The sequence below is a fragment of the Azolla caroliniana genome, unplaced genomic scaffold, assembly GCF_043228905.1.
Source record: "Azolla caroliniana isolate FFs.n. ecotype wild unplaced genomic scaffold, voAzoCaro1.0.p SCAF_7, whole genome shotgun sequence".
Lineage (NCBI taxonomy): Eukaryota > Viridiplantae > Streptophyta > Polypodiopsida > Salviniales > Salviniaceae > Azolla > Azolla caroliniana.
In genome coordinates, this window is record NW_028230442.1 from 19,851,860 (window position 1) to 19,878,398 (window position 26,539).

General features: G+C 36.9%; 2 protein-coding genes across 2 annotated transcripts; one reads left to right on the top strand and one right to left on the bottom strand.

Annotated features, from left to right (window-relative positions):
* Positions 1 to 447: 447 nt before the first annotated feature.
* On the bottom strand, positions 448 to 26,059 carry LOC147862236 (uncharacterized). The gene is made up of 22 exons (XM_087322566.1): positions 26,014 to 26,059; positions 21,951 to 22,002; positions 21,725 to 21,808; positions 21,378 to 21,475; positions 20,583 to 20,654; positions 20,394 to 20,474; positions 20,210 to 20,305; positions 18,300 to 18,428; positions 18,107 to 18,196; positions 16,237 to 16,389; positions 15,712 to 15,795; positions 8,902 to 9,105; positions 8,141 to 8,221; positions 5,216 to 5,416; positions 4,679 to 4,879; positions 4,301 to 4,573; positions 3,821 to 4,114; positions 3,390 to 3,508; positions 3,084 to 3,294; positions 2,068 to 2,374; positions 1,551 to 1,816; positions 448 to 1,321 (listed from the first exon to the last, which is right to left on the bottom strand). Exons 1-22 carry the CDS (start codon positions 26,044 to 26,046, stop codon positions 884 to 886), a joined length of 3,567 nt encoding a protein of 1,188 aa, XP_087178692.1. The 5' UTR covers positions 26,047 to 26,059; the 3' UTR covers positions 448 to 883.
* LOC147862237 (arabinosyltransferase RRA3-like) lies at positions 13,196 to 15,172 on the top strand. The gene is made up of 3 exons (XM_087322929.1): positions 13,196 to 13,432; positions 13,922 to 15,021; positions 15,082 to 15,172. Exons 1-2 carry the CDS (start codon positions 13,289 to 13,291, stop codon positions 15,005 to 15,007), a joined length of 1,230 nt encoding a protein of 409 aa, XP_087179055.1. The 5' UTR covers positions 13,196 to 13,288; the 3' UTR covers positions 15,008 to 15,021; positions 15,082 to 15,172.
* Positions 26,060 to 26,539: the final 480 nt, after the last annotated feature.

Genomic DNA, 26,539 nt, shown 5'->3' on the forward strand with positions numbered 1-26,539 from the left:
ATGTATAGATCTACTGCATGAATGAATCTAAACTATTGGGGTTGCTCTCTACATTTGTAAAATCAATTTGTTATGGTGTCTATGCAGTTGGTCAATGTAATAATTTAAAGCTTAAACCGCTCATGCTCTCCATTCTCGCAATAACATACAGTTCAAAGAATCAAAGGATATCTTTCAGTATCTTCCTTGGGTACAAAAGGATACCTTAGAACTTTCTGTATCTTCTCTGACTACATATATTTTGCTTCTAATTGAGATACAAAATGACTATTTCAAAAGGAAAATCAGTGTGGACAATAAATGTTTGAAGTATATATTCACTAGATAGAATGTACTCTCTCATATTCTCCACTTACACTTGTAAAATTTGGAATTTTGATATTACATTGTCTACAAAAATACAATGGAGTCCTGTCAATAAATTGAATGAAACCTATACTATAAAAATAGCAAATGTTTGAAGTATATCTTCACTGGATAGAATGTGAGAGCACATTCTCAACTTACACTTGTATAATTTGGAATTTTGATTTTACATTGTCTACAACAAACAATGGAACCCTGTCAATAAATTGAATGAAACCCATACTATAAAACTAACTTCATGGGTTTAAGGTTTAGCATCTCTACTCCTATTTGGTTGATCAAATATGGAACTTCAATCAAATCATAAGTCAACTATCCTTTCATACATTTGACTTTTACATCGTGGATTTGCGATCATCCACCATTACCTTGTGTTAAAAGATTACTCTTAGTTGTGGGAGGTTCTTTCCCAACAATGGATTTACTCCGAGTAGATGATTGATTGCTTTTTAGCCATTTCCTCATATTCGCCATATTCATCAGGTGTGGAAGCCTTTAAAACGTATATGGATACATGTCATCCACAAATTTGAACGTTCCAGCTAGATATTTTAGAGTCCATATTCTTCCTACAGAATGGGCAGCAACCCTCTTTTAGGACTGCAGCATCCCATTCCTCTTGTTCGAAAAAGTGATTGCATGATGAACATTGATGAACAGCTAAGGTTGGGTCAATAATGTAAAAGTATCGTACTTGCTGCATATTAGAAGCCTTCTGTATGATGACTTGTCTTGTTTGAAGGCTTTTAAGAGTAACTTCATTTGCTAGTAGAGGTCCCAACTTTAACTTGGGGTTTGAAACAAAGAGATGGTTTTGCAAAATAGTTGTCCACTGTGTCTGCTTCGGGAGTCTCCCTGATTCTTCAACATGCTTTGCTTTTAAGTTATATGGGCTAGATCCCATTAGTTTTATTGCATTTTCATGAGTGATACCATCTTCTAGAAAGAACTCCACCTGAAAAAGCCGTTAAGAAAACATTTACAGCTGCATAATATCTAATAAATTGTTGTATAATAAAGAATTGTATGCTTCCATAAGAACATTGTAATGACAAGCAATATGATTTCATATATCATGGAGTTTTATGTTTTTGTATATAATATATCTTTGTTTGCAGAAAATTGGCTTCCTTTTATATATCAGTTCTTGATTAGGATGAGACTAAAACATTCGAATTCCTCACAATTGGTAGTTGGTCGAATGAGATGAAGGATCGAATGATTGGCTGAGAACAGACATTGCAAACATCTTTCCATGAAGAAGAAACAACCGATAGACGAGATGCACAGCGATAACAAGAAAGGCACTCCAGTCTAGCAGTAGAGTCATCAGAAACAGCTGCTCGGGCTCGAACAATTAAAGCTGCTACATCTAGTTTGTCCCTCCAGCTTGCTGGTAGTTTAAAACCTTGCAATTGACTATAAGCAGATCTAGCAGCCTTGTAGCATCCTAACAAATATACATCAATATAAAATACTGGTTTGAATATTGTGACAAGCATCCTACCCTGAGAATTGGCAAAATCAAATAAACAAATATATGGGAGAACGTAAATGAAATAGCTTGACTTATTATTAGTAGCTGTCCCACACATCTAGCACCTAATTATATGTAAATATCCCACGTTGATAAGACAAATCCAAATAAATTCCTCATAGAAAATTGATAAACATAATTTTTTTTTGAGTTTTTAAATATACCAAGCTCTTCCCCATGCTTTGCCAGAGTAACCAAGATGTTAACCAATGATACACCAGGTAATGGATCCTTGGTAATATGACCGAGAAGAAACAGTGAAACATTGAACAAGGTTTCTGAAGTAGATGTTCTAAAAGGTTCATTGATAGATTGGTCAATGAATGAATATACATAGTAGATCTCTGCCTTTCCCCATGTGTTAGTAAATCCTGTCGGTAATGTATTCTTTTTTTCAACAGAAAGATCTCTCCAATCATGGAAAAGCTGAAGGCTATAAAATGCAGCATCCTTGAACCTCTTTTCCTTCACCTGCAGAATATATACTTCATTTCTTTAAAATATGAACGTTAAATTCTTGCTAAAATGTTCCGTTAACTTTTGACCACCCTTGTTATAGACAAATCAAAGGTGACATAAATTTATCACCCAACACTGAATGTGCTTCCCTCACTTTGGAGATCCATCCAACTTTGATCACCCCATGCCGGAGATCTTTCAAAAGCAGAAGTTTCAACCAATTGAAACAGAAAGCAGAAGTTTCAGCCAATTGAAACAGAATTTTTGGTACCTTATGTAGTCTATCTGGTAACTTAGGTGGTCTTACTAATTTAGTCATATTTATTTTAAGATTAATCTCTTCCTTGATCTCCGAGTTCATTTTGGTCTCTTAAAAGATGTCAACTTTTTCTTTTTTTGTCTATATTTTTCTTTCTATTGCGCTCTGTCCTCAGGGCCAGACAAAGATATATTTTCAATCATTCTATCATCGAGATTGTGGCGAATAAGAATTTGCAACGGAGATCAGTAGTGAAAGATATATTTTAAATAGTATTTCACATTAAGAGACAGTACTGCAGTTATTGATGATACTTGTGAGGCCCTGATTTTAGATAGTGCAGCTATACATTAGGATATGTTTCACAGAATCGCTGCTCTTATGGAGCTGCTGATAGAAATAATTCTGAAGGTTGCAGTTGATGACTACACAAGCTACAAGAATGAAAGAAAAAATTCTTACGGCATTGCTTGTAAGTTGTCCAAGCAGCCGCATTGAGCATTCATAGTTGCCTGCTTGTCGATATGCTTGACGTGCCTTCTCATATTGGGCCTGTGATACCAGCCACTCAGCATATGGTGAATAGACATCAATGTCCAGTTCTGGGTGCAAAGTCTTCATTGCAAATGCATCATCCCACTGTTTCATGTCAATATGCAATGACAAAATGGACCTAAACATGCATTTCATGGTGGTTTAGATAACAGTTATATACATATATATTCGTATACGAAAATGAACTTTCATGACACGTGTTACTTTCAGAACCTTAAATCACCCAATTTTGTGTAAGTCTCGAGTGCATGTGTATGCAATCCGTGAAGCTTCATTAAAGTTGCACATAAAGACAATTCTTGTATGTCAGTTTTTTTCAATCGTCTTGCGACCTATAGTACAACATCCAATAATCAGAGTCAATCATCTTGTGGACATTAACCTAGAAACATTTTATGATAAACAAAACCCATATTGAGAATGCACAGTAACTTTGGAATGAGAATGGACTATAAAGTAAATTATTTTTATTCATCAGCTTAATGGTCAAGAATAGCAAGATCCTTCCTATAACAGGGGCTTGAAAACGTTAGGATAATAATCAGTATCATTGGAAACATTCAAAAAGACATTATGTTATTGTATATGAATAGATGTTATTAATGAATAATGAAAGATTTTCAACATTCATGTTTATCCAATACCTCAATCAATTTTGATGGTGGTCCATGCTCTGCTACCAACGCAAGAGCCTTCTCAAGTTGGCCTGCTATAAGATACATGTCAGCAGCTGTTGCATGGTCATTTTTCTCCTCAGTCCATTCTGCTTGTTTCTGAATTATTTCCTGGACCTTCTCTTGGGACCTACTATCTGCAGAAGATGTCCTTGCTGCCAATTCCTTTGCTTCATCAAACATGTGGAGATCTGCAAACATCTCCATAGCTTTCTGAATCTGTCCAGCTTTGCAATAAAGCTCCGCTGCATCTTTGAACCTGCCCTGGATCAGATTACTATGTAAGGTCACTTCACAACATAACTACAAAAAAGACAAGGACAAGACATATATTCTTGGAAATAAATGAAAACGAAAATTTCTCAAGACGAACATTTGAATAAGCTTTCCATGTATTTATATATGAACTTTTCCTGGGAATAAGAAAAGACAACCCAGATAAAAGTAAACCTGGTAGGCGCATATAGTGGCAAGTAATGGCAGCTTATCCTCAGATGATGTGCTGCCATTTTCAAATTCATTGATAAGATCCAAGTAACACACGTCCTGAAGACGTGAGAAGCATCCTCGTGCGACACCCCAACATTGTGCTTGTAGAGATTCCAAACCAAGAAATCTCCAATCTGATTCTGTCACACCCAGACAGGCTACACTATAGGCCTTTTCATAGTTACCGCTGTCTACATACTGCTTCATACTCCAAGAAAGTGGAAGATCGAGTATCTAAAAAGAAGTTCCAGGAAGGAACTAAAATTTCAAAACACATCCCTAGGAAAATTTCAAAACACATCCCTAGGAAAACATACTCTTTTGCCACTTTATTCGCACCTGCATTGAGAGCTCATGGAGGCAAAATAATCTAGATCCTTGGAGACCAACCACATAACCCTGGAAATTTTGTTGATGTAAAGGAAAACTTGAGATTTTAACATTTAGCGTGCCATTGCCCGCAAAACAAAGCATCTCCTCCATCTGAGTATTCCAAGCTACTGAATTTGCACATTTCTCCTCAAAGACAATACACTTTTTCTGTAAAATAAAGAAAGTGTAACGAATTAGAAATGCTCTCATTATATGTGGTATTTGTTAGGCTGTCATTTCTAGCAAATAAACTGAAGAAAAAACAGTTTGTGATTCGTTTTCAAGTGCTCTACAACTTTGACCAGTGCACTGCGTCCAAAACCATATCGCTGAGTCAGATAATTCTCAATTCATAATGGTCGTATTGCTACAGGTACAATATGATCCAATAATGTCGGTATAGAAGAATCCAGTCAGATTAAACTGCTCTAACTTTTCCATCTATAATGATAGGTAAACCTCGTCGTATACTTTCTATAATGCACTGCAAATACGGATAATTACCTTCATATCATAAATGAAAACATTTCCTTCTTCATCAACTGCTGCAAGTTGAGATTGTTCAGATGATATGTCTAAGCACCGGATGGCACATGTATGACTATATACACAAACAGGGAAAATGTTGTTTATCCAAATCCTCATAATAGACCCATCCTTCAGTCCCACTAACAGACTTTCACCACCAACAGGTCCTCCACAAACCTGCAATAACACACCAATAGAAGACAATTTTATTGATTCTTCTTCATATATCTCTGATGCATCTAGATCCGTGTCAACATCACAGCTAAAGATATAAAATAAGAAGATATTGGAATTAACTTTATTTCAAAGCACCATTTAAAAACAGGGAATTCATTTTGAGGAGGATTCCATACAGGATAACCTCTAATGTGTGTGTGGGTACTTACCTTGTTTCAATTGAAATAAATTCAACCCACAATCATCCCATTTAGAGTTACTCCTTTCCATAATCTTGACATTTAGATGTATTATAATCTTGTACTACTTATAACAAAAAGATAACCACAACAACCATGCCGAATATGGCCTTATGCCCTACCTTGGAAGTCCTTAGTCAACCACTCGATGGATCTAGATATACAAGTGCTTTGTATCACCAACATATTATCAATGATATCTTTAGATCCCGTCTGGTGAATCCTAAGGCTTGTCCTATTTACTCCTTACGCTCCCCAGACTGCCCTGTGTACCGATGTGTCCCAGGTTCTTATTAGGTGTCTTTCGTCTTATGATGACCGGGTTCCCACTTATTCTACCCTTAAAACCATTACTATTAATGCTTAGAATTGGTTGATAAGGCTATGCCTCTAGCATACTCCCCATTTTCAAAACATTGCACTCTTGCAATGATAAATCAAAATCAGAAAAGTTAGATTTAAGAGCGTGCTCTTTCTAGTGGCATCACAAAAAACTTAATTGCATTTTCATACATTATTAGTATATTTTCATAACCACCTTTCGAATGGGTGTCACTGTACACCCACCAGTTGTTTTTATAACTGTCTCTAGGCAGATAGAACCATCTGTTGAATGATAACAGAGCCCACGTTTTTCTGATCTCTACATGATTGAAACAGTTTGTCATAATCTGTGTTCTGTGTTCTGTGTTCTGTGTTCATTGCTATGCAATCCATTGTCTACACAGTCAATTATCCGGCAATGGGTGCAAAACCCTAGCGGATAACAGCTTGATAAATACTTCAAAGCATCCTAAACCATGCTCTATACATCAAGTATGCGATATATAACTACTATGACGTGAACAATGGTGTTCATGGAAGCCTGATGATAACAAATGGAAGAGTTGAAGTCTTGAACGAGCTTTGTCTATATAGATTTGTGACTAACAAGGTCTTCTTGATCATGACTCTCAAAAGCAACAGGTTTCTATCTTGGTAAAGAACAACATCAATTACATATCACTAGCTCCGGTTCCAATCTCAAAAGGTTTGGAAGAGTTAAGAAAGATAGTGTAAAAGCAATACAAATATGTTCCTCGAGAATGGTATAACATTTTTGCTGATGGCCATTACACAGAATCGGTTTAATTGACTTAGAGATTTGACCTTTTAAAAGATAAATAAAAGGTGTAGTCAATTGTGAAAAGTTACAAAGAGATTTGCAGAAAACAAACAAAAACCAAGGAATGAACAAAATTCTTGAATACTAAAAGGAATTCTCGAACAAAATGAACACCCTCATCAATAATTAAATGTCCTAAGCAACTAAACTTTTGAAAAACCCACATTTCAAAATTTTGACAAAGAAATGAACATATGTGCTGGACAAAATGAACATATGTGCTTGAGAATCTATCAACTTGAATATAAATAAATTGTCAGTAATCAAATACTAGCTTTGCAAATCTTTAACCTAAGTGAGGTATGAGTTATTTATTTGTTTCAGATTGCATCTACAATAAACATTCTAGATCAATGTAATATTTTAGGCTTTCAACATGCCAAGGATTGAATAATCTGAAAGGGATACACATATTCCAGATCAACAGTTCCATCAAAGAATGGCTATAAATGAGAATATCATCCAAAACAATGACGACAACATGACCAATGTGATCCCAAAAAATGTCATTCATTTCTTGTTGAAAAGTGGATATGCATTAGTCAACCGACAGGGTGTGAGTAAAAACTCAATCCCATACCATCAAATATGGTCTTACGCTATACCTTGGAAGTCAATCAATCAATGGATCCGAAGATATGAGAGCTTTGACTCATCAACAAAGTCTTAGCAATGTTCTTAAATGCCAGATGCTGTGTCAAAAGGGGTATCTAGTCCCTTTAAATAGTTTCCTCCTTAGTTTGCCAGGCTTCCACATGTTCCCATGTGTCCCAAATCCAGAGTCCTAACAATGTCAGATGCTGTATTCAAAGCGGTAGCTAGTTCCCTTTATCTAGTTTCCTCAGTCTCCTAGATCGCCACGTGTTCCCATGTGTCCCAACTCCTAGGATAACCAGTTTCCTACCTATCTTACCCTTAAAAACAATAAAAATAAGTCATTATAATTGGTTTACAAGGCCATGTGTATAATAATTACTCCTCCATGGATTAATGTATTGGAGGCCATTCATGATATCCATGGATTATTGTATAGTGCTATCATATGTCTTTCATTTGTCTACAATCCATGCAATGGTTCCCAAAGTAACCATCATATTTCATTCTATACCAGCATAGATAATCTTGGTCTTTGGCAAAGTTGCAACTAATAATACAGGAAGCTCTTACTACATAAGAATCTGATCAATGAAATGCAAAATGGATATTCACATGACAATAAAAAGGTCAGTTCAAAGGCAGCAGGCAAAAATATATGTTGCTAAATGTACGTTCACAACAGAATACAAAAGCTTTGTTTGTGAATTGTAAGTGAAAACTGACCTTCAGATATCGAATTGCAGAGCTCAAATGCCATTCCTTTTCTTTTTCCCCATTAAAGCTAAAAAGTAGTAAGCTTGATTCCTGATTCAAATCATCCAAAAACAATACCAAATTTTAGCTATGAATAGCCCACACATTGACTATCACTAGCAACACTAAAAAATAAAGAAACTCTGATAGGCCTTAATATCTTGATTCATCCCATGCATTAAAGTAAGTTCGTCTTATAGCCAAGACCTGGGTTATTCCCCTAAATTGTACTTATTTACCACATTTTCCTACCATATTTTGTCCAAAAAAAGATACTACGTTAGTATTAAGAAAACCCCCCTAAGGCTGGACATAAAAATGTACCAAAGAGCCTTTATTTTCTAAATTCTAACCTTCGGTTTAAATAAATACTTCACCTTATCAGAAATCCGTCTATAAAATATGCCTCTGTCCCAGATGGCATGAAACTCCATATTCCTACCATATTCTTATTATTGGAAAGAAATTATACACATTGAAACTGGTCACACTTCTAATCTCTAGCTTATCATTTTCATGTGAGTTCCTATTCGTGCCATATCTTATTTATTTGATTCTGGCAGTATATATAATTTTCTTAGAATGAACAGTGTTTCATAAATTTACAATTTTACTAAAGATCCTCAAAATGATAGCGTAAGAAATCAAATTTATTCACAATCATTGATGGTTTATAAACAATAAAAACATCTATGTCGTGGTTGCAGTTATAACTAGTTGAAATAGTTCACCTGGCATAATATAACATGAGCTGAGGTTAAAACAAGGAGACTATAATCAATGTCTGCAGTGATTTGAGTAGATATTTGATAATTTTCTTGTGTGCCATTGTTTTGATGAAGCTCATAGATGACAATTCTGCTTGGGAGTTGAACTGCCACCTTTTTCTGGTAAACTGCTATTTTAGATATATACTCACGACATTCAATTCTGACCTGAAACAGAGATGGATAAATAAGACATACTGGGAGTGAAACTGGATGAAATCAAATCAGTTATTTTTCTAGTTTAACGTATGCTTCACATAAACAATATTCAAGTTGGAACAAACTAGAATTCGTAAAATCTATGCCAACCATCATCATTTTAAGATAGAATGTCTATTTTGGTCTCATAAACCATTTTGCCAGATAAAATTTTTGTGCATGGGCCACCCCCATCTGGATCATGGCCTTGTCACTCTTGTTACCGATAGACCAAGTGCATTATCTCTCCACACTGAAGGTGCATCCCTTGCTTTGGAAACCTCTCCATCTTGGATCAGCCCCTGTTGAAGCTCTTTCAAAGACAGAAATTTCAGTCCATCGTGGTTTGTTCTCAAAGACTAAACAACATTTTAAGATTATTTCTTCAATCTCACAGGCCATTTTGGCATCTTAAGAGACATTAATGTCTCTCTCTTCCAATATAGCTTGGTTTGTCCACGCATAGTGATCCAAACTGATTCCATTAAACTGGAGAATGAAAGAACATGGATCAGCCTGGCAACATCTCTCTGTAGGAAGATGGCCCACTATACGACACTCTTTCTACAAATGTCCCAATATGGATTTACTACTGGGACTTCTTTAGATGGATACACATCTATCTCATGAGCTCCACTATCATGGGAAGCTTGGGACTTTTTCGCATTAGATAGATATTGAGACAGGCAGGTATGTAATCGAATCTGTGAAAGAATGGATCAGCCAATTATGCCATTGAGGGGTGAAATCGGAAAAACATTATGTCTGCCATTGTGCCATTTTTTATGAAATAAGGAGGAGATAGCAGTGTCTCTCCAATCAAACCTTTGGCCCACTCCAAAAGGTAATGGAATACAAAGACCAATGGTGCTTGGGAGTGTTCTTGCTAGAACTTAGGAGGTATAGAGGGAAGTTGTTAAAAAGACAACAATACAACTTAGGAGGTATAGAGGGAACCATAATGAATTTCTTTAGATTCATCACTCCTTATCCTAGAAGTCAATCAAGAACTACAAAAGTAGATGCTAGAACAAGCCGCTGAAAGGGGCTACTATAGATAAGAAAGTAGGAATGTCTCGTCCGCATAGACCATGATCATTTGTGCCATGGCTTTGTCATCTTTGTCATTGAGAAATAAAGACCATTATCACTCATTGAAGGTGATTCACATCCCTCGGAGATCTCTCCATCCTGGAGCAGCTTGTGTTGGAGGATTTTTGAAGACAAAAGTTTTGGAGGATTTTTGAGGACATTAATGTAACTTTCTTTCTTCAAATACAAATACCAATGGTGCTTGGTACTACTTATGCTAGAACTCAAGAGACACAAGTTGTTGTCATATATTAAAAGGGTTTAGAGTTTAGGCCTTTATTGGAGATACATTACAGGCTGAGGTCTCTATTGATCCAACTTTCGAATATTAAGTGTTTCAAAAATTGATCCTTTTGTACCCAATGTTTAGTTAAAATTATTATGGTTTCTTTTCTCAAATTTGAGACATTTAAGATATAACCTTTTGTTCAATCTTATTGGCTATTTTGGCATTTTTAAATGCATCAATACAATTTTTCTTTCTTTTTCTTTCTTGATAGATGCGTGACAAAATCTTCTTCAAAAGGTCAAAGAGGAATTGAATTTCTTAAAAGTAGGGAGTGAGTACCAAAAGACTAACAAAACAATACTATACTATAGAAATTAGTTTCAATAAATTTCACTTCCATGGTAATTTATACCTACCGTTCTTTTTCTCCTCAATGGAGGGTAATAAGTCTTGGGTCATTTAGCACAAGTTTGCACAGCTTGGCAGTGCAAGCATTTCCACACATTAGAGTGTATACCAAATCTCCACACAACAGTGCCTCCCGGAATAATTGGTTTGTTGAATATGGTGAGCTATGCACCCAAATACAAAGAGAGGTCACCCATGGAATCATTAAATATTGACAGGCAAAAGGGTTTAGGGCATAAGTTAATTGTTGGACTAAAAAGAAATAATACAGGGCATTAGAGCAAGCAGGTTTCAGGAGCAAGTCTGTTCTTTCTCACCTACAACTTTTGGATTGCACATTGATGAGATTTCTGATTAGGGGAGCAGGACAAAGCTTTGCAGGAGTTTCAATAGCAATCTTATTGTATGTGAATGAATTGTAGCCATTTCAAATTCACATGAGAGACTATAGACCCATCTAGAAACAGTGATGACTTTCTGTACGGCCAGATCTCTCAAAGTCAAGGTTGGAAAATCTGAGACATTTATAGGATATCAAACAAATGCATCCATTTTTCACATCTGATGGGTTGCTGGTAGAGTATGTAAAATCATATATACCCTTTGAAATCCCTTTTAAGGGCCCAAAATTCTCTGAGGAAGGCAGCAGATGCAGAGGTTTGCAACCTTGGGGTCATTGGTTAAAATCATATTACACATTATCAGGTGCAACCCATTAATAGTAGAACTAGGAACTTGACCGGTGGTCACTAAAGCCCTCTCCCAAGCAGTTAACCTCTCTAGAGATTGTGGAAACCTCTCACCCATGATTGGCACGTAACTGATACTCACCATTAAGTACCTGGCTCAAGCTTCATAGTAGGGACATCGATGATCTTCCCCCTTCTAATACACCTTGCCTACCCCTTTTCAGATCTCAACACACAGAACCGGCTCATGTAATCAACACAGGCAGACATTGTGAAGCTGGAAAAAGAAGGAGTTTGGATGAATCAACTGTTCCCCTTAGGATCAAGCAAAGAATATATGCCTCCAAGTGTGAAGAAGTCTAGGCTGAAGGCTTGAAGCTGCAGGTCCGGTGTGCAGCAACACGATGTCAACGGTAGCTGCTGCTGCTCCATAACCATGTTGAGCTTGGGTTGGGATGGCTCAAGCCCAACCTAACCGTTTTGGGCCAAACTGTTTTGGGAATCGGTTCGGTTCAAGTTCGAAAACTCCCAAACCAGTTAAGGCTTAAGTGGGCTTGGTTTGGGCAAGGCTAAACCGGTTAAGCCGAAACTGAACCGTTGCCGATTCCTAGATTGCTTGCTGTTGGCAACTGCACTGGCCTGGGGACTGGCCTGGGGACCTGGGAAGAGAGAGAGAGATAGAGAGGTTCCTCTAATTTGTAGGCCTCTAAGGCCATTTGGTCTTTACCTTGCTCCTTCGTCATACTTGATCTCAACCTAGCAATGTCGGGATCTTGCCGACCCAAAAACATCGATCATCGATTCGTAGGGTGGTGCCAAGGTGCTTCAAATTGGGTTTCTCCAACCCATGATTTCGCCAAAGGCTTATCTTCTTTCTCCACTAAGTCCTCCAGTAGTCGTTTTCCCCCTTTTTGCATTTCCCCGAGCACACATGCTTTCATCATCACGGGCACTTGTATTATTGTCGGGTCACGAGTCTGTGTTGCGCGTACCTTGGATCTCTTCGTGTCTTCAGGTGCCAAGCCAATGGCCAAGCTTACACTTATTATCTTTTGTATCTGTACGCCCTGCTCAGGATTTAGAAAAAAAACCTGATGGCTATGATGAAGAAGATGAAACGAATCGTTTCAAGGTTGTGTCTTAGGAATCGACAATGGTTCGCAGTTTGGGGGTTTCCAAACCTGGACCGGAACGGACCGGTTTCTAAACCGGTTTGGACAAGCCGATTAAGCCTTACCCGGCTTGGTAACCAATTTGAGCAATCCCAAACCAAGTTCAAACCGGTTAAGGAAGCTCAAGCCTAAACCGAACCACCAAACCGCGCGATTTGGCGGTTCGGTTTAGGCTTGAGCCAAGCCGTTGCTGATTCCTACCATGTCTTTTCACTCGTACTAATCGAGTGACAATAACCGCAGAAGGACTATACAAGAGAAGCACCTTGGTCTCAAGTGAACACAAAAATTGAAGAAGAAGAGATTAGGAGTGCAAGAGAATCATCACTTAAAAGAGAATTTACCAAAATAGCCCTTATTTTTCCAGAAAGTTTGAAAATGTTTTCATGTATGTACATATATTATATGTAGACATATATAAATTGGGCGGTAGGCTGAGACAGAGCAGGGCCTTCGGAAGCCTGCAAGATCTCTGCGCGGAGATAGGCAGACAGCTGCACGCCTTCATCGATCGATCGATCGGTCGGGCTCTCTCCTCTGCCTGATACCCAGAGAAAGGATCCATGGGCAAGAAATTGGATGGAGGGGTTGCAGGGAGCAGGGGTTTGCGAGATGCTAGTAAAGTGTTGATCGCCGTGTCTTTGGGCACCCTCATGGGCCTCCTCTGGTCCTTCTACCAGCCCCATGGACTCTTCTCTCACTATCGGGTATGCCTGCAATCTTTCGTACTCTGTGTTCTTGTATGATAAAGAGTGACACAGAGAGAGAGAGAGAGAGAGCCCATATGGATGTAAGCACAGTTGGTAAGGTTCTGTGGCGAAGTCGAGAAGGTCATGCCTTCCAAGTTCCAACTCCTACATTCCACAGTGGCATCTAGTAAACTTAAGAAGAAATATGTATGGTATATATTAAGGAGGTGTGTAAGCCTAGCCTTTGAACCCCAAGGCCTAGGATTGGTAGAGTCTTGGTAGCATGGGCTATTTGTACCGAGTCTACAATTGAAATCAGTGTATATGATCAGGATCAGTATGTTATTGCTATCCTAGTAGGGATGTATGATAGATATGATCTGCGCAATTTCTGCCATAGTGTAAGTGTATGATTAGTTATTGAATTACTACTATAATGTGGATGCATGGAAAGATTTTAGAGAGAGAGAGAGTTATTTGTTTTTTCTTTGTTTTTGTTTTGCAAAGATGTCCTGTGAAAGAGAACCTCTAGGTCAAATCGACTCTTTGAAAGAAGAGCTGACAACACTCAAAGAGGAAAATACTGTTCTCAAAATAAACCTCAAGCAGATAGAGCAGCAGAAGGTAGCAGCCCTTCAACAGTTTGCTGCTCTTGGTCCACCGAAGAAGGCTGGAAAACTGGGTACAGTGAGAAGTCTGAGGACAAGTCCACCTGTGAAGCCCGATATGAGCGTGAATCCAGAACTTGCCAAGATCTTGGCCAAAATAGCCCCAAATCAAGAGCTCTTAGTTGGAATTGCTAATTACAATGTAAGAGAGATGGTGAGGGTGTGGTTCTCTTCAATAAAGAGTGCAGGTATCAGTAATTACCTCCTTGTGGCATTAGATGATCCGATTGCTGAATTCTGTCGATCAAACCAAGTGCCATTTTATCGGCGAGATGCCAGCATTCCAGATGCTCAGAAAGGAACTGGTGCTAACCATGCTATCTCAGGCCTTAAATTTCATCTCTTGAGAGAGTTTTTGGTGCTGGGATATAGTGTTCTGCTTTCTGATGTGGACATCCTCTTTTTTCAAAATCCCTTCTTACATCTCTATAGAGATTGTGATGTCGAATCCATGACAGATGGGGATACAAATTATACAGCATATGGTTATGATGATGTCTCAGATGATGCGAAGATGGGTTGGGCAAGGTTTGCCCATACTATGAGAATATGGGTATTTAACTCAGGGTTATTCTACATTAGGCCAACTGTTCCATCTATTGAATTGCTGGACCGTGTAACTACTCGGCTAGCAAAAGAAAAAGCATGGGATCAAGCGGTATTCAATGAGGAGCTCTTCTTTCCATCTCACCCGGGTTATGAAGGGCTTCATGCATCAAAGAGAGTTATGGATTACTACCTCTTTATGAACAGCAAAGTCATGTTCACAAAGATAAGGAAAGACCCTAGCTTTGACAATTTTCTGCCGGTTTCCTTGCACGTGAATTATCATCCAGATAAGTATGAACGGATGGTTGCCCTTGTGGAGTATTTTACCAAGGGAAAAAAAGATGCATTAAAGAGATTTCCCGATGGGTCAGAGTGAGATTATGAGTCAGAGTGAGATTATCAATGGGTCAAGAGTGAGATTATGAGTCAGAGTGAGATTATCAATGGCAGGAATATCAGATTGTACTGATAATCAACTTTTTTAGTGGTTTCTTGCTTGTACTTTGATAAGAATGTTACTCGTTGCAGGTGCTTCCCGTGCTTCAGAGACCTCTCCATTATCATTATGGATCTACCTATGTTAGAGATCTTTTGGAGACTACAAATTTCAATATATCTGACTCATACCGGTAGCAAGACTCTTTAGTCACTTTTTATCTTATTTACTTTTTTTTAACTTTAGAAACATTTTGGTTTGTTCTCAAAGGCGAGACAACAATTGAGATGTAATCTTTTGTTTGGTCTTACAGATCATTTCAGCCTCTTAAAAGATGTTAATATATCTTTGTCTCTCAGAATTGTGTATTTATCTGTCAATTTTTATTTGTACTCAGATTTTTTAAAATTGACTCAGATCTTGTATCTAACGTTCATATTAACTAAAGGTTCCATTCTTTTTTGACTTATTCAATGTAAGGTCCTACCAAGTAGTGGGAAAAGAACATGTCACACTAATTAACTGATTGGCTGATTCAATATAAAACCGTACCATGTAAATAACTAGTGGAAAAAGAACATATCATACTAATTAACCAATGGCAATAAAGACTTAAATGGTTATTGAAACATACGAATACATGCCTTCTCATTGGAAATTAAATTTTGAACGATGACATCAGTCAAAGACTCTCGGAAGGCATACTGCTCTAGGTGTAGACCATGTATCTGTGACATAAAGGAATGATCCATTGTCAAATAATTAAAATTTAGAATGTTTGCACCACGTTTATCTTGGTCTATTGGTAAATTGAAAGAATAATCATTCTCGATAAAAATCTACTATATGTACAAACTAAGTGTACAGTTTACCAGATTAATTTTACCACTGTCATTAACAAGTTCATAGGGCCTACCAAATGGAAGTCAACTCTAGGAGAAAAGATAGATACATTGAAAATCGAAAGTAAAAAAGCTTATGTTCTTCCACATAAATAGGACGTCATGAGCTATTCATGCAATCAGCAACATAGTACTATACTGGAATTGGATATTATAGGAGAGAGAAGCTCTGAAGCCACATGAGATACTACTACAAGGGTGATGCTTGCCCTACGAGATATATATGTATATAATCAAGATTCGAAATATTTAAATCTGAAATCATACCTTCATGAATACTATCTGAACCATGGAAATGCAACCATCATTGCACGCAATGGCAACATAATCTTGTTTAGGATGTGATCTTACAACAGAGATCTGGTCCAATGTCTCGCACAGAATTGCAAGCTTAACACCTTCTTTTGTGTAGAATACAACCTGAAATTGTATATTATTAAAACACTTCCTACCCCAAAATTACAATAGCAAAGAATCTCACCTTATTTGTCGGGGAAAACTTAAATCATGAAAAAACCAGTCACAAAGTTTCCATATACTCTTTAATAATGAGGTGAGTACACAATGGTATGCCATCATCAATTGCAAGGAGTATGGATAAGACTAAAGGTATTGATTCTAGGAGGTTTATTTTACCTTGGATCAGCACAGCACTTTCTTTTAGTAATTTACAATAAGCTTTTTCTCAGTCATTTTGTATAAGCTTCCGGTTTTTGTAGGTACAAAGAGGTATGCACTGGATCCTGGAGTTAATATCTCAATTGAAATGAGGATGATGGGATGCTAGTGCAGTTTAGGATATTCTTGGATAAAAACTAGAAGAGACTATACAGCACCTAGAAAAAGAAAAAACTGATTCACTTAAAGATAATAAATGGTGGGTTGGTCACCTCCTGATCCCAGACGAGATCTCTCCTGTCCAACACCAGAGACGGAATGTCCTTGATAACTTTCAAATATAGGTCCTCATTCACTATGGATAGAACCTAGAGAAACCTTTAGAAGGTTCTGTATCCTTTTGGGGTTCTCATATATCCTGCCCTCTTAAGCATTTTTTAAGGTTTGAATATATTCTGTCCAGATTCTGTAACGAAAATAACTTCTCCATCAAGTGTGCACACAAAAGACCAACACAGAGTAGAGCAAAAAAAAGCTCACATTGGGACGTGGTGAAGGTAATGAAGAGAAGTATATCACTCAAATTGTAAGTAATGCCCATGATAGGCTGACAAACCAACAAGCTGGCTCACATGTGACGAAAATCCTGAAACCTTCTAGCACCCGACCAATCAACTCTTCCTCAGATTTAAGGTCAAGCCAATTTAGTCATCCTTGTTAGCCATCCTATGAAGCATAGGTAATTCATGAGTAGCAATGATGAACAAAGAAAACTCGATGTGGACATCCCTGCCTGACTAATGTAAACAAATTACTGGATTTTGTAACCAAACCATGGAACTGATGTAAATTTAAGACGGGGGCATACAGCATGCACACACCACATTTTGTATTGGCCCCAATACAAGAATTCAACTTATTTGAGCATAAGTATTTTCTAAATCTAGAATTGGCATAAAATTGTAATGTTTTGTATAATTTAATCCACGCCATTTGTATAACTAAATTGTGTGCAATGTCCATTCCCCATCTAAATCCATAGTCACTAGGATGAACTAATGATGTTGACATTTCTGCACAATGATGGTAATGACTGCAATGAAAAATTATATCATCCATTGAAAGTTTCTTCCGCTGAGTAAACATGCCAGGATTTGCAAGTTTAGGTAAAAGCTAATGAGCCCAACCTTATATAAATTTGAAATCATGCCAGATCACAATGAAACAATAACTGGTGTCTTATGTCAACAGCATAAAATTTTAAGGATTCATCAGTAAGGCCATCCTATCTCAAACTCTATCCAGCAGAAAAGTGAGAAACCACATAGTTTGTCATCAAAATTTTCCAGGGACATGATCTCTCACGCTGCATCATATAGATCTTCTCCTCATTGTCCAGCTCTATCATCCTTTAATGGATTCCCAGTTTCCGTAAGTGCATCATTTACAATCCTACAATCACATTCATTGGACCAACATTGACTACAGAGTTATAAAGGTAGGTGAGGGTGTAATCTACCTGCCTGTTGGAGCCACCAATACAAATAAATTGTGTACCATAGTAACACAATGAACAAGAGTTAAAACCAAGGTTGTTATCCTTTCCAACCTGTCAAAAGAATGAGATGGCAACAGAGTTTCTGTTAAGTTTCAACCAGAAATAATCCTGAAACTGTGGAATTTTCCGTATCTACCACATGAAAATAGCAAACCTGCTTGCCTGATAAGTCGTAGAAAGACAAAGTTCCGTCCATACAGCCAATAGATAGAGTACTAGATGTCTTATTTTTTGTTACATTCCATTGTAATGCACAGACAGCAGAACTTCTCTCAATTTTCATCTGCTCTCACCGAAAAATATAAAGCAAAGATGTTATATTTGCCATTCTCTAAAGAATCTCCAATAGAATCTCAACAGAATTTCCAAAACACATGAAGTTTAACACCATCAAACTATGCACATTATTAATCTTTTTTCTTTCAAAGTATTCATTGCTGTTCTCCCATGAAGCTATCATCAAATCATGCTGCAACGACCTCAAAAACTAATCCAAATTACAGTGAACATGTTGCACATGCAAAATACAGTTCTCAGCAAACAATCTTCAACAAAAGATCACCTACATGAGCCTTCTCAAAAGGAAAATAAAATAAACCTCTTTTATAGATTAAAAAAATTGTACATTGTGTTCCGAATGTTCATTTTGGGTTAAAACTTTGATTCCAAGAACAAACATGGAACCCATGAACGCAATCAACTCAATGAATGGTGAATCACATCTTGGTTGCCTCTCCTTCTCTAACTGTTTTTTAATATCGTAATCAGACTTTATGAGTATTGTGCAACAAGAATATTAGCAGAACATGGTGATCATTTGAATAATAGATTAAACAACCCAAAAACAACTACAGCCAATATGACATTGAGAGAACCTAGTCAGAAATAGCCACTGGCTATCTTTGCAAATATAAAAAATCATGCTGAAACTAAAGAATTCTGGTTACTTTAATCATGTGGGGATGGGTTGTTCCCCATGATCTCAGAATAGGTATTAAAAATCTATTTTCCATCTCTCACTAGGATATGAGTGAATCTCATAGAGAGAAAAATCCAGCACGCCCACCATCCATCCCTTGAAGGAAAATGTTCTCAAAAAAAGTCGTATTTGTCCTCTAAAAGATGTAGAAAAAAAATATGTAAGTAGTGTTTGTAGTTGAATCTGTTTGGATGGATATACAGATTATTTGAGAGAATTGATTGGGTGAATATAGAAATTATAAAAACTCTTGGATCATGAGATCTGTTACCTGTAGCATGCAAAGAATGCTAACCCACCACTTTAATGCAAGATTATTAATGTAATGACTTGTTTCAGCGTTTCTGTTTGATAGTGAAAGCTATGCTTGTGTTCTAACGGCCAGTTTTACCTTCATGTTGAATAAGCAAGCTTCAACCACAGAATTTGACAGACTGTTGATTCCCTGATTCTCGTAAAGTGAATATGATTCACACATAATGAACATTTCATTACATCAGGACAATCAATTTAACTACTACTAGATTGCTTACACATCTCCCAGCTTGGCCCCCCACATTCTGTCTTCTAAATTCGAACTGCTCTTAGTATTGTGGACACATTTTTTCTTTTTCCCAAATTTCCTCTAGGAAAATAAAAAGTATATAATTAATTTGTTTTAGGCTTCAATAAGAAACAGTAGATGGAGAGAGAGCAATTTCTCGAGAATGAAATATTCTATTGTAATTCTCTATCTTAATGGAGAGAAAACAAAATTTTACAAAATCTACTTTGAAAAAAAATCACGAGAATTTGAATGATTTACACATTACTGGGATATAGTTTGTCTCCTTCATTACCATCACAATTGCTTCTTGCAGGCCTCACAATCATTCTTACAACTTCTAGACAAATGGAATTATACAATGACTTTACTAATATATCAAAATCTTTATAAAGTTGATTTATAATATCTGAAAAGAATCTTTTCATTTACTATTATTTAATATTACTCTATCAAAATCTCTGAACAATTCCACATGGAAGACCTTGAAATTTTCCTCATTATCAAACCTTACGGATCGATAGAAATTCCATTTTCTTACCTGCTCAACGCCATTTTTATCGCATATCAAAACTTGTCCATTATACATGCCCAAAGCTAATTTTTGTCCATCACCAGTCCATGAGAGTGATAACACCTGCTATCAAGAAGTTTCTTCTCTTTGTAATAATCACATTTTATAGGTGGAGTATTAGTAGTTTCAATGGACACGTATCGAATCCCACCTTTGACACAGTCTTGTGTTTTAAAACAGTCTTCTGCTCTGGAGACCAGATACCAAAATCACTGCATGTCCCACTTGCCAACTATGATTTTAGAGAAATTAGAAAAATGTGTGTAAATATGTGGTCCAGAATGTTTCCTCTATGCAATAAAACAAAAATTTAAGAACGTAAAATTAGAAATCTGGTTACCTGCTGAGTGACAGGATTATATGCAAGGCACTGCACGCGATCATTGTGACTAAACTTCAGAATACCCTCTGCCTGGACAGAGACCATATTCAAACACTTACACAAGCAAGGAAACGGTAAGAAGAGAGCAAACGTATCTGTTAAGAAATGTAAGTGGTCAATATTCAAGGGGTTCTATCTATATAAGCAACCTATATGATCATGATTTGATGAAAATGAAAATCTCAAAGTAAAAATTACACTGAGTCATCCCCACATAAAATACGAGATCAATTTCAGAAGACTAGTCAGTCAAGTCACAAAAATATTTTCCAGAGATTATGAATAAACTATATTTCATTGGTAAGTATGTTATGAGTTATCTTCTGTAGGAATCATGAAATATGTAGGCACAGGATGTTAAGGCAGAATTGCAATGTGATGAGATTGAAGAATGACAGAAGTTTCATTCTATTACCTCCCCCTCTCCCCTTCCAAACGAAACAAAACTTGTATTTTTAACTAATAGAAGATGTATCTAACTCATAAAATATAATCCAGACGGATTTTATATATATTTTATTACTTTATGGAATCTGCAAGAGACAAGAATATAGCCCCATCAATTACTTTAATTAACCCATTGCCTCCAGAGATACATATACACCATTCAAGAAGAATAGAAATCTCAATCACTTCACATCAAACTTTGGAATACACCCAGAATATAATACAGACAGAGATAAACAAAGGTGCAGGGCATTATTCGCAGATGGCTGAATTCATAGAGCGTCACATATTAAGATGAACACAAACCTTGTAATTCCATATAATGACAGTCTTGTCAGCTCCTCCTGAAGCAAATCGTTTTCCATCCCGTGAATAGGAAACACAGAGAACAATATCTTTATGTCCTGAGGAAATAGAGAAACAGAAATTAAATCCAATGAACTCTGATAATGAAACATTACAAGAGTTGGAAGATGCAGAACAGAAGCACTGGTTTTCCATCAAGTTCCCAGAAAATTTTACTTTGCAATTCCTCCATCATTTCTCATGTTGTGAACCAGATTTTGCAAAATTTTAGATCTCTACAATAAAATCCTTTGTGCATTACAAAAGTGGGTAGCCATATTACTAGTACTCTAAAGTGTGCAACTGACCCTTAAGGGAGTGAAGAAGATCGCCTTCAATTGCATCATATACAAGCACACGGCAACCAACTGCTGCAACAAGTTGACTGCCATCTGATTCAAACAAACGTTGCTCACATCTCTAAACCACCAAAAGATTTAAAAGTACAAGATGTCTTTCTAAAACACAAAGCAACAGAACTTATATAGCGCGAATGAAGTGAAAAAGCATTACATTAGAATGATAAAGCTTTACCTGGTCGAAATGCAATATCATTGCATGCACATTGTATTCCCTCGTGAGTATGCTGAAATAATTCCAAATAAAAGCTCTGAATGTTAAGTGCTTACCCAATGAGATTATCTGTTACCTTAGGCAATTTAACTGATTTAATTACATTTTTTTGGGTATGTTGTTCTAGAATATGAGACAACATTTCAAGGTGTAATCTCTCATTCCATTCATAGCCCATTTCAGCCTTCTTAAAACACATTAATATATCCTTCTTTCTTTCATAAACCATTGTTGCATTTGAGCATACGACAATGAACATCTCCATGTTCTAGATATAATCCAGGGAGAGATGGGAGCAACCCCTATAATCATCGAGTCATTATTCTGATCAGTGACCTGTATCCAACGACTTTGGGAGCTCCCTAAAGAAGGTACTCGAGTTGGCACTTATGTCATCGAAACAACTCACTGAACATAGAGAAGTTCACTGTTGGTATGCTAAAATGCAATTGTAGTTCGAGACATATGGCATAAGCTCAAATGCACTACCCCTTTTCCAATGTACCTTGGGTTTTCCCCATCTAAACATTACCAAAGTGGAAAAGAATAGAGTGATCCAAGCTGATATTATTAACTTGGAAAACAAGATAACATGGAACAGCCCCAAAATATTGCTTGGTAGGAAGATGGCCCATTATAAGACACTTTTTACACACATCGGAGGATGGATTCATCATCAGGCTATTTTATATGGAGATACATTTATCTTATGTGTTGTGCAGTGTGATTTGCTGAAGTGAAATTCATCACATCAATTAGAGATTGCAGTAGGCAGATATGCACGAATATCTCTAGAATTTCCCAACTGTGTCATCAAGAAATGGAATCCGACGCTACTATGTTTGCCACTGTAGTGATTTTTATGAAATGAGAGGGAGATACCATTGCCTCTTTAAGCAAGGATTTAGCCCACTACACAAGGTAATGGAATATGAGGACTAATCGTGCTTGGGACTTTTCTTGCTAGAACTCAAGAGACACAGGGAAACATTAATAAAGCTCATCAACAAAGAACAATCACAACTTCTTTAGCCCCATCACTCCTACTCATGCTACAAGTCAATCAAGGGCTACACAAATGGGCTCTTGACCAGGACATGACGAAGGGGTTATTATAGATCAGGCAATAGCAATTTGTCGTGCACGTAAGCCCCAACCCCATGCACCACAATCTCACCACCCTTGCCATTGAATGATAAAGGCCATTATCTCCCGCCTTCGCAAGTGCTTCCCTCACTTCGGAGACCTCTCCATTCTGGGTTGACCTATGCTAGAGATCTTTGAAGACAAAAATTACAATATATCTAACTGAGAATCTTACATGTGCCAATAACAAGATTCTTTAGTTATTTACTTTTTTTACTAAGTAACATTTAGTTATTTTGATTTGTTGTTTCAAAGGCAATACAACACTTAAATGTAATCTCTTGTTTGGTCTTATAGGCCATTTTGGCTTCTTAAAAGACATTAACATATCTTTCTTTCTTAAAAATAGAAGTACTCATTTTACTAGGTAGATTGTAGTTTAATCATTCATTCTGTTTGTTTCTTAGATGAGACTATTGTTTCAGCTGTAACCCCCCTATTTGATTTCATCGGCCATTCTCTGTTCAGACTCATGTAATCTCTCATTCAGTTGCATAAGCCATCTTTGCCTATTACAAGACATTAACATGTTTTTCTCACTTAAACATAGCACATACTTTAAAGGTAGACTTTAAGTAGTTTGATGATTAGATTCTGGTATTTATTCTTAGATGAGTCATCATTCGGGTGTAATCTGCTGTTGAGTCTCAGAAGCAATTCTTTGTCTCAGGGTCTACATCTCAGGTTATATTTTACACTGCATCTCCCATATATCTTGAACCCATTCTCCTTATTTCATTGTACTTTGATAACAGCCTTGAGAAGCTATCTTATTTAGGTATACTTTAGTTTTCCCTTGTCTTCCCAAACAGTTTAGAAGATTCTCACGGACCTATAATGTTTGGTCACATAGGTCAGTTTGGCCTTTTGAGGATGTTAATATAAAATTTTGTTTTATTTTTGCCCTAAGCGTCAAGAAATTTTCTTGTCTTTCATCTTCTTCCCTTGAAAAGCAAGTAGAAGCTCATTCCAAACAATTACCAAGGTATACACTATACTCCCATTTAGCTTGTATCCATGGTCCTTATGTTATTGTACTTAAATAACAGCCTCGTTATACAGGGAAGCTACCTAATATAGATAGAATTTAAATTTTCCTTTATTTTCACCAGACATTCTGGAAATTTCACATGGCATAACTTTTATTCCATAGGTCACTTTGTCGTTTTGAAGATGTTACTATAACATTTCATTTCATTTCTGCCCACGATGTCAAGAAAACTTGTTGTCTTTCATCTTCTTCCCTTGAAGAACAAGTAAAAGCTCACTCCAAATAGTGACCAAGGTATACGTTAAGGTTGTCGTCACAAATGATAACTAATGTGCATGTCATAAAATGAGAGTCATAAGTTGACTTCACTCCCACACTCCGTGGGCACATTAGGAGATCCAAAAGCAATGATAAAGCATGATATCACGTCTTCCAGACGTGGGGTCATGCCCAATCCTAGTAGTGTCAGCATCAAATGACTAGAAGCTATCCCACACGTGACATAAAAAAAGATGATCGAGCCCAGAATGAATGTGATATTGTAACAGTATGTGAATGGCTGTGCTAATCAATCTGTTTATGCCGCACCACGGTAGGGCTCCCCCTTTTTTTGTACGAAATAATAACTTACTGTATTGACTCCCACTCCTGTAACCCCTATCCCGAGTATCACAAGTGGCATCATCCTCCAAAACATACAAACACTGAACATGGATCAAATATTGCATCAAAAACTTCTGGAAGCTGAGAATATGAGGAAACTCCCCTAGAATATCGTGAGTGCAAACCATCCAGCATGTTTAAGAAGAGTTAACTGAAACGCGGAATTGTCATGAAAGCCTTGAAGTATGTTATTGGCAATAGTAAAATAGCAGTCAAGGGGCTTGAAATTCCACTAATGTTTAGCAAAATATCTTAAGATATTTTCCAACTATGATATTCATATTCCAGATTAGGATCCAACATTATGAGCTGCTGCAAGTGAAGCAAAGCATACCTAGCAAGGTGTATCACATATGTTGATCCTGACCTAGAGAAGCTCATAATGTTGAACATTTATACATGGAACCTCATCTTTTCTAAGGTCATAATGTCGAGCACTGTACGGAAATTGGGATCTCTGCTACAGTCCAATATGTCTAAAACTTCTTGTGAATGTGTCTTTAAACATCTTGTACAATTTAATTGTTATATTGTTGTAGTTGTACTCCAAACTATATTAACCACCTCTGCCATATCATTTTAGCAATACCCAAATTTATTGTGAATTTGATTCTCAACCTCGTATATGATTAACCTTCGTATTGTGGTAATTAATACTTCAGCTATGTTAACCACCTCCACCATATCCTTCTTACCAACACCAAAATGGAAAGAGGCAGAAATACATGCTTCTAATTTCGGGGCATACATGAAATTTTGTGTACTAACTTATACGCATTTCTTCATCAAAGATGCCAAATTCACCAATAAGCTAGACTCTAAACCATGAATCCTTACTGAAGTCGAGGCAACAGGTTCATCAATTTCTACAGAGCTTGTGCATCATTTCGAGAAAGATACGCTCAAATTCAAAATCAAATCCAATTTCAAACCCTCTCTCTCAGGTTTTTTTTCCGTACTTTGATTTCTTCCTGAAAGATTATACCTACACGTTAAACCATGAATTTTTGTTGAACTGAAGGCAAGAAGGGCCAGTATCCTAGATCAATGTTACAGAGCTTATGCATCATTTTGTAGAATATATGCTCAAAATAAAAATCAAAACAAAAACCAAAGATGAAATCCAATACAAATTCAAAATTTTCAAAATTTTCAAATTCCATTTCTCTCTCTATATAAATATATCTATCTATCTATCTCTCGGAGTTTTTGATTCATAATTACCCCGCGATCAGACCAAGCGAGAAGCGCCCTCATGGAATTGCGGATAGTTAATTGGGCAGAAAGGAAGGATTTGAGAAATCTGTGTAGTAGTAGTAGTAGTAGTAGTAGTAGTAGGAAAGATCTGTGGCAGGAGGGAGTCAGGTAAAACAAAAGGGAAGAGGAACGTAGAAGAAAGAAAGGTTTCTTGCAAGGTGGTCTCTCTCTCTCTCTCTTCATTGGCCAAATTTGGTCTTAGAAGACGTTAATGTTTCTTTCTTTCTCTCTCTCTTTACTAAATTTAATGACTTTTTGTGGGCCTAAATAATGGCTTCTCACGGGCCAAATTTGGTCTAAATTTGGTCTTAGAACACATGAATATATCTTTCTCTCTCTCTCTCTCTCTCTCTCTCTCTCTCTCTCTCTCTCTCTCACACTTTTTCAGTAAATAATGGCTTTCATATAGAACCCTTTTAGGGAGCTAAATAGTACTCCACGACGACTAACAATTGGCAACGGTTTGGTTTTGGTTTGAACTGAACGGTTTGGT

What these genes read in the sequence shown, in the direction of transcription:
- LOC147862237 (XM_087322929.1), top strand. Translation starts at nt 13,289, where the DNA reads ATGGGCAAGAAATTGGATGGAGGGGTTGCAGGGAGCAGGGGTTTGCGA. An exon ending in GACTCTTCTCTCACTATCGG is followed by an intron (nt 13,433 to 13,921) that starts GTATGCCTGCAA and finishes TGTTTTGCAAAG; the next exon opens with ATGTCCTGTGAAAGAGAACC.
- LOC147862236 (XM_087322566.1), bottom strand. Translation starts at nt 26,046, where the DNA reads ATGAGGGCGCTTCTCGCTTGGTCTGATCGCGGG. An exon ending in TCATTATATGGAATTACAAG is followed by an intron (nt 20,655 to 21,377) that starts GTTTGTGTTCAT and finishes GTCTCTGTCCAG; the next exon opens with GCAGAGGGTATTCTGAAGTT. An exon ending in ATTTAATTTCCAATGAGAAG is followed by an intron (nt 9,106 to 15,711) that starts GCATGTATTCGT and finishes TCTCTGTTTCAG; the next exon opens with GTCAGAATTGAATGTCGTGA.